This window comes from Thermobia domestica, chromosome 18 (genome assembly GCF_964235325.1).
Source record: "Thermobia domestica chromosome 18, izTheDome1.hap1.1, whole genome shotgun sequence".
NCBI lineage: Eukaryota > Metazoa > Arthropoda > Insecta > Zygentoma > Lepismatidae > Thermobia > Thermobia domestica.
In genome coordinates, this window is record NC_137471.1 from 116,984,718 (window position 1) to 116,993,929 (window position 9,212).

Here is a 9,212-nt window from a genome sequence, read left to right on the forward strand (position 1 = left end):
AGGATGCCTAGAGCAATCTAAAAAAACGAAGTTCTGTAAGGCGCGACAGTTGCGTCTGATCACACACCAAGACACCAAACCAAAACGTCATTTCACTATAACTCCTATAAGAGGCAGGAGCTCACTCCCGTGAGCTCGATACTCATAATCGATAAAATGTCAAGATAACTTTGGACTGTGATCTCACACACATAAGAGCTAAGTTGAAAGGCAACGGTAACCTATAACGCTGTGTACCATAATTTGGCGCGAAAGAAAAATAAACAAAGAAAGTGTCAAAAATAAAGCTAAAAACAAGAAAAAACTTACAATTCGGGAAGACTCACGTTGCGTCCGATCGGAAAACTCCTGCAAAGCTCCAACTGTACCTCAAATTGGAGAAAAATTCCAGCATCACTACCACTACGACCAGCCCGGCCCCACGCATATCACGTCCTTTAAGACAGTCCGTTCTTGCAGCTGCGACTGCAACGCCACAATTTACAACTTTAGGATATACTATGAATAATCAAGATACTTACTGCGATGTTTCTGGAACAACATAATCTCTTCAGCAATCATGCATCATGGACAATGCTCACTACCCGCCTCTTCAACCTCCATCTATAGAGATTGAACCAGAATACATAGTTGACCCATCAGCTGAATCACCAATGCTAACCGACTCAGTGGCGGATGGTCAATTCAAATACCCTAACCGAAAAAAGTGTGCAAGAGGACTAACTCTTCAACTGGCACAACCATTGACTCATTAGGTAATTTCACCAACAGCAACAAATTTGCTGCATTAAATCAATTATCTAATCAATCCATTGCAACAACATCAGATTCCCAAATGGAACACGCTTCTAATGATCAACAACATCAACGCCCTTCGACATCCTTGAAGAAACCAACTCCACAGCGCTTGTTTGTTTACAACGTGAAAGATAAATTCAATTTCACCAACCAACTGATGAATGCATGTCAAATTGCACCAAAATATTTTCAGGTCAAAGATTATGTAGAATTCACATGTCCTAACCCAGCTGACTACGAAAAACTTATCAACCACTGAAATCTTAACCACCTCACCTACGCATATGAACTACGTAAAAAGGACAATCCACTTAAAGTAGTTATTAGCCAACTCCCAGGGGACACCCCTCCTGAAGAGATCAAAGCCGACCTTCTCGCTGCAAACTATCCAGTTCAAAATGTCACGCAAATTGAGGGACGCAGCAAAATTGATGGCTCAAGGATCAATCTTCCACTATTCATAGTAACTCTGGAGAAAACTCTCACAACAAAAACCATCTTCGAATGTAGATATATTCTCAAATCCAAGTTATCCATTGAAAAATACAAACCTCAAGAATTTTTACAGTTTTTCCGCTGTCAGCGTTTGGGTCATGGTCAAGCAACGTGTTACGCCCCTCCCTAGATGTCTGAAATGCAAGGGATCACACTTCACCACCGACTGTCCAAAGAAAGATACCAATACTCCAGCTTACTGCTGCAATTGTGGAGGTGATCATCCAGCGAACTACAGAGGCTATGTAGTCTTTCAAAAAGAAAAAGAAAGAAGAACACAAATGAAGAATAAGACCACACTCAAAGCCACCGACTCTTCTACTCCTCCGCCATTGCAATCAAAACCAACTTCAAATCCAGACGTCAATCCCGCTACTAGATCAACTTACGCACAACGTGTAAATCAAACATCAGCTACTACACCAAAAAACTCCAAGGATACTCACGACGAATGACTCTGCCACCTCATCTGCCAGCGACTTTGCATCATCAATCAAGGAATTACTGGAATTATTCAAGGGCCTTCAACTTTCAAAAATCCTGGATCGTCTCAAAACCGCCATAGCTAAATTCAAGACAGCAACTGATGCCATCTCTAAGATAACTATCGTTATGGACACTATCATTGATATTTTTGATGATGGCACACACTAATCATCAACCCCATCTCAAATTAATCTTCTGGAACGCAGAAGGCGTCAATTGTCAAAGAATTGAGTTCATTCATTTCCTAGAAGAGCGAAACATAGATGTAGCACTCCTACCAGAAACACATCTGAAGCCACACATTTCATCTAAACTTCGAAACTATGACATCATTCGCAATGATAGACTCCATACAATCAAAGGAGGGACTGCAATAGCTGTCAAACGATCTCTACCATATCTTCCTCTTCAGCTACCCAATCTCACATCTCTGGAGGCCACTGGAATTCAGATTTTGACACCTCAGTCACAGCTCATCCTTATCTCTGTCTACAAACCGCCTCACATTCTCTTGGAACCTGAAGATCTAATTCACCTCCAAAGAATAGGACCCCGGATAATCATTGCAGGAGAACTGAACGCTAAACATCCAACTTGGAATTCCAGACGTACCAAGAGAGCCACCAACATTTTACAAGCAGCGCTGCCTCGCCTTCGCCTCACACCGTTAGCACCTCAAGAACCTACTCATTTTCCGAGAAACGGAGATCTTCCAGACATACTTGATATGATGCTATACGATCAAGTCACTGTTCTTCCACCTCTAGAATCTGTCAATGCCTTGGATTCCGACCACAATCCAGTTTACGTCTCTTTCAATCAACAAACTACAGTACAGCGAATCTCACCGCCATCCATCAAAACAAAAAAACTGGGAAAATTATCGTCCACTACTCACAACTCTCATCGACCTCAATTCACCAATTCAAATGCCCGAAGAAATAGATGACACTATCGCCAGCTTTACTGCTCAGATTCTCAGTGCTTTCAGGTTATCCACCTCCATCTCTCAACATTCATCATCAACAACCACAGGAGAAGATCATCGCACCATGTTCCTTATTCATATCAAAAGATAGGCAAGAAAAAAGTAGCAACATACTCGCATCCAATATTACAAGGCGCTCTACAATAAGTTAAAAAATCGAATCAATAAGCGACTAAAACGCCTAAAGATTCAATCATGGGAGAGAAAACTGACTAATCTTGCTTCAGGCAGCAGAGAATTTTGGGAACTCGCCTGAACTCTTAGCAGACCTTCAACATCACCCACTCTTCTCATCATGCTGCTAACGGACTTAACTTCACAGATGGAACTAAGGCAGACGCATTTGCTGATACATTAGAACTCCATTTTTCACCTCATTCAGCAGTGTATGACGAAGATACAATTCACCAAGTCCACACCTACAACAGCACTGAACTACCAGTTCATCAACTTGAAGAGTCCATGCTAACCACTCCAAGAGAAGTTTCTTCACTCCTTCGCTCATTGAACCCGAACAAAGTGGATGGACTAGACAACATTCCATCTGCAGCTCTAAAATAGGCTCCAAGGAAAGTTGCCGTCCAAATCTGCAGGATCTTCAACGCTTTACTACGAACTGAATACTTCCCAAGTCGATGGAAAGAAGCAAAAATAGTCATGCTCCTGAAACCTTGCAAAGACGCTCGCTTTCCTCAAAATTACAGACCGATCAGTCTCCTTTCTTATCTCAGCAAACTCATTGAACGCCTGCTGTACTTTCGTCTACAACGATATGTCATCACACACCGTCTCCTCCGATCATCAGTTTGTGTTTAGTCCAGGCCATGGTACCACTGCACAACTGCTTCGCATCGTAGAACGCATCAGGTACAATTTCAACGACAAAGCTCACACGCTAGGCGTTTTTCTGGATATTGAAAAAGCTTTTGATAAGGTCTGGCATGCCGGTCTTATCTACAAGCTCCGGCAAGCTCAACTACCACCCACATACATCGCTATACTGGACTCCTTTCTGCAACGATGAACCTTCAAAGTCAAACATCATCAAGCCATCTCCAATGAACGACTCATCACCGCCGGCGTTCCTCAAGGTTCATATTTAGCACCTATTCTATATAATCTGTACACGGCAGACATTCCTACCACTATCAACTCAATGTTCGCTACTTCCGCAGACGATACAGCAATATTTACCTTCAACCGCAATCTCCACTACACTCAAATCTGGCTCCAACGTCATCTGGATTTGCTCTTAGACTGGACCAATAAATGGCGTATAAAAATAAATGCAGACAAAACCAAATTAATCCATTTCACTAGAAGACGACCACGTCAACAAATCTCCATTCACATGGACCATCAACGTATCCAGCCTCATCCTGGCGTCAAATATCTTGAATATATTTAGACAACAAATCAACCTTCAAGAAACATCTCGAAGATACAGCAGTTCTAGCCCGACAGCGTCTTCTTGCGATGTTCACTCTGCTCTTTCCACATCAGCTTACCTTCGCAACTCGACTGACCCTCTACAACACCTTCATACGCTCCTTAATGCTATATGGTCATCCCGTCTGCGCCACTGCTGCAACAGGTCACCTACATCACTTACAAGTTGTGAAAAATCGAGCAGCAAGAATAATCTCAGGACATTCTCGGAACACCCGAATCTGTCAACTTCACGAAGACCTCAATCTTCAGTAGCTGCAGGACGTAGGAAATCTTCACACACGCAGATTCTGGGAGAAACTTGAAACCTCACCTGAACCTTATCTGCAGAACATCGGCCATTTGCACCCAATACGCAACATCTATCCCATGCCTCAGGCACCATAAAAAAAGAACAATTCTACACTGTGTCGGCGTCGGTCTCCGACCTTTCTTTAGCTTCAAGTTCTCAGTTCCACATCAAGATACACACCTACCATAAATGCGAGGTAAGGGACCTCCCAGTCTCGGTACTCAATAGCTATATTTAACTGTCATTTTTAAGTTGGTTGGTTGGTTGGTCTCACATCATCTATAATAAGAGCTGAGTTCGTTCGTGACGGACGCACTATATCACTGCTCCGCAGAAATACCCGCGCTTTTGAAATTTTTACCGCGCTTTGGTTTTTAGGGAAAATATTAGGCATTTTCGTCGCGAAAAAGCTAAAATAAAGAATCGGCTTCGCTAAGTTGGAGCCCTCTCATCAAATGCAAGGAAATACAGCCAATTTGGCTCTGAACATGAATTGTCTTCCTGCACCTGCACAATCAACGAAACTAGAAATGAGTTTTCAATACACGACAATTGGCCAAGTGCCGCTTCAACAGGATCATGCAATGACGAGCATCATCAAGACTGGCCGGGCCCTCTGCCCCCCCCCCCTTCTGGAAATCCGACGCCAACTTCATTAACACAGGATGTGGCTTCCAATGTCTCTTCTGATGAATATGGCATGCAAACGGATGAACCTAATGGACCTCTCCCCCCACCTAGCTCTAGAAAAACCACAAGAACGCGCTCAAGTCGTCAATCCTCAAATATTGAGTCTATAGTACAATTTTCTCATAAAAATAGATTTTCACCCTTAAGCAATACACGAGATGGAAATGATAGGATCACACCCCGGATCCCTCTTCTAACAAGGCTCCACCTGACATTCCCATGCAAGACGAGATGTCTTTTTCCAGCAAACCAGCACCTCTCACCAAACCTACAAAACCAAAATCCATCACCATAATGGTGTTAAAGAAAAATACAAACTCACGAAGAGTCTTCAAGCTACATGCCCAGGCAAACTTAAGGCATTCCATGCTGGAGATACTTTTCGATTCCAATGTGAAACCATAGAAGCATATGACCGGGTGGAAGTATACTGCAAACAATCTCAGTGTCAATATGCGACAGACGTCCCAAAGAAGAATAAGCCAATAAAAGTTGTAATAAGAAAGCTACCTTCTGACACATTAGTAGAAGATATCAAACAAGATCTTATTGATCAGGACTTTATTTCCCCAGAAGTTACTCAACTTAGAGGAAAAACCAAAATGTCTGATGAACGAGTGCCTTTACCACTCTTTCTCGTCACACTACCAAAAATGCAACAAACCAACCTGCCATGCAAACCCCCGTTGTTTAAGATGCCAGTACTCACACCATACCAAGGACTGTCCCAAAAGAGATCGGAAACAACCAGCATACTGTGTGAATTGCTCAGGTGATCATCCGGCCAACTTCAGAGGATACCCCATCTTCTTCCAGGAAAAAGCAAGACGAAACCAGTAAATGAAGACTACAGACCCTGCAAAACCTCCAGGAAGAGTTCCTTCACGAACTACGTCCGATCCAATATAATTGTCAACGTCTTCATCAACATATTAGGCACCTACGAAACCTAATTATGCAGAGAGTCTTTCAGGGAAAACTACTCCATCCAACAAGGCAGATGACACTTCCTCCCAGTCGAGCATCGGCTCAACTTTGAAAAAAGTCCTAGAACTGTTTAAGGGGCTGCAACTTGCCTAGCTCCTTGGAAAAATAAAATCAGGGCTAAACAAAATTAAAGCTGCAACAGATACGTTCAGTAAAATTACCATCATTGCTGAAACTATTGTGGATATCTTAGACAATGGCTGCAATTAGATATCCATGTCACAATCTCAAGATGATGATTTGCAACGGAGAAGGCATTCGCTATCAAAAACAGGAATTCCTTCAGACCAACAACATCGACCTCGCTTTATTCCAGGAAACATTTCTCAAGCCACCCATCACTTGGAAACTACGGAACTACAACCTCATCAGAAACGACCGTCCAACTGCAAAAGGCAGCACTCATAGCAATCAAATCTCATATTCCATACGAAGAAGTCCAGCCTCCCGTTCTGGAATCTCTCGAAGTCTCTATCATCAAACTTCTCCTACCACAAGATCAACTATACATTGTCTCTGCATACAAACCTCCGCCTCGTCCACTGGTAATCGAAGATTTGCACAAACTTCGTCAACTCGGTCTACGTGTCTTCATAGCAGATGACCCAAACGCCAAACACCCACATTGGAATTCCAAGGTGCGCAATAGAAATGGCATTACCTTAGAGGCTCCTCTTGCGGCCCTTGATTTTCTGGCTACGGCGCCTAGAGAACCAACCCATTTTCCGCGCCATCGAGGCTCTCCGGACGTCTTGGATATGGCCCTCTATGCAAACGTCACCGCCACAGAAGATCCAATTTCCATTCCTGCACTTACGTCAGACCATAACCCAATCACAATGTCTATTCAGAATCAGCATCATTCCCCACAGACACGCCTGCCTCCACCGACCTACACCGACTGCGACCAATATCGTCAACGTCTCCACAGTATGATTAACTTGCAACTTCTACTAACTACCCTGGATGAAATCGACAAAGCAATATAACAGTTGACAGCAGCTATTAAAAGTGCATATTCTTACTCCACAAGCACCTCTTCGTCTGTTCATCAGCAACACCCAGACGATCGACGCAGCTCTAATTTCTCTCAAAAACTGGGCACGAAAGACCTGGCAGAAACATAACATTCCGGCTTTCAAACGACTGTACAACTACACCCAACAGAAGATTCGAAAGCGACTACAGCGCATCCAGACCCAGCTGTGGGATTCCAAGCTTCGCTCTTTCACAACACCTAACAAGGAATTCTGGAAACTTCTACGAGCTTTTGCGAAACCGGCTCAACAACGACATCAACCGTTGCATGGTCCCAGAGGCTTTGTTTTTGACGACCAGGACAAAACAGATGTCTTCGTCATGCAACTATACAATCAATTTCAACCAAATGCTGAACCTGTTGACGAGCGCACCATCAGAAAAGTTCATGGATTCCTCCGTCAATCACTGCCAGCAGAACCTCTTCCTCCAAATCAACTCTGCACACCTCGAGAAGTTGCATGCATAATGAAGAACTTAAATCCTACTAAGGCCGCTGGAGCAGACCACATAACTGCCTCTTCAGTGAAACACGCCCCCAGGAAATGCTGCATCTTACCAAAATTTCTAATGCTATTCTCTAGACAGGTCACTTCCCGTCAACCTGGAAGAACGCCATAATTTGCGTGTTGCCCAAACCAAGAAAGAACTCACTATTTCCACAAAATTACCGCCCGATCAGTCTACTCTCCCACATTAGATAAATCATGGAACGACTACTTCACTCTAGAATGCTCACCATCGCCAATAACCGTCAACTTTTACCATCACATCACTTCGCCTTCCGTCCAGACTTCAGCACAACATCGCAGCTCACCAGAATAATAGAAACTATCACTCAGACCTTTAACGACAAATCACAAGCACACGCCGTATTTGAAAAAGCGTTTGATAGAGCCTGGCATGGGGGCCTCCTCTACAAATTACACCGCTTTGGCTTTCCATCTTATTATTTAAAATTAGTAGATCCATTTCTGCATCAGCGCCATTTTCAAGTTCGTCACGGAGCAGCACTATCAACACAGTATTACATCGAAGCCGGAGCTCCACAAGGTTCCAACCTCTCACAACTACTATACAACCTATACACCGCAGATCTCCCAACAATACCACATACCGTAGCGGCAACCTTCGCAGACGACACGGTCTTTATCTCCAGGCATCAAAAGCTCAAACTTACCAAACTCTGGATGAAATGCCAACTTAACCATCTAGAAGACTGGACAGCCAAATGGAGAATCCGAATCAACCCAGCAAAAACCACTGTCATTCACTTCACAAAGAACAGAAATCCTCCACCAGTGAATCTCTACTTCGACAACCATCTGCTACCTCAGGATGACGGCATCCGCTACCTGGGAATCTATCTTGATAGAAAACTAACCTTCAAACAACATTTAGAACAACTGTTACAACAGCACAAAACCGACTCCGCGCTATGGCCTGCTTGCTCCGCAGACCTGGATTCAAGCTCTCAACCAAACTGCACATTTACAAACAGATGATTCGACCAAACTTACTATACGCTCACCCAGCATGGCACAACGCAGAAAAAATCCATTAGAAGAAGCTTCAAATAATTCAAAATTATTCTCTCTGCATCAAAACCGGCCACACCAGAGATACTGGAATTGCTCAACTGCATAAGGACACAGGTATGACTAACATAGAAGTGCAGATGCAAATCTACTCGAGACGATCCTGGGACAAACTTCGCAACGCACCACACCCAAAACTCTAATCTATCGGACATCTACCAGCAAAAAGGAACATCTATGCCATAACCCAACTACCCCTGTAAAAACCTCTAAGGCTTACTAGTATACAAGAAACCACCTAAAAAAGACGTATTCCAACTAAAGTTGCGTCAGTTGCGCTTTTGAACCTCATTCAATTGCATCGCACTTTAATTACCTAACCACTCAACTAAGAGGCAAGGGATTGCAAGTTGAACCCGGTACTCAGAAGAATAGAAACATCAAGACAACC

The 9,212-nt window shown here is 43.4% G+C and overlaps 1 protein-coding gene across 1 annotated transcript; it reads left to right on the plus strand.

Annotated features, from left to right (window-relative positions):
• Positions 1-3,539: 3,539 nt before the first annotated feature.
• On the plus strand, positions 3,540-7,844 carry LOC145675218 (uncharacterized). Its single transcript, XM_081745598.1, has 3 exons — positions 3,540-3,634; positions 6,502-7,115; positions 7,219-7,844. Exons 1-3 carry the CDS (start codon positions 3,540-3,542, stop codon positions 7,842-7,844), a joined length of 1,335 nt encoding a protein of 444 aa, XP_081601724.1.
• The last annotated feature ends 1,368 nt before the right edge of the window (positions 7,845-9,212 follow it).

Bases quoted from the DNA above. Each gene is read 5' to 3' on its own strand.
- LOC145675218 (XM_081745598.1), top strand. From the start codon at position 3,540: ATGTCATCACACACCGTCTCCTCCGATCATCAGTTTGTGTTTAGTCCA. The intron at 3,635-6,501 runs GTACAATTTCAA...GCTTTATTCCAG, and splicing joins CGCATCGTAGAACGCATCAG to GAAACATTTCTCAAGCCACC. The intron at 7,116-7,218 runs GTATGATTAACT...TTACTCCACAAG, and splicing joins ATATCGTCAACGTCTCCACA to CACCTCTTCGTCTGTTCATC.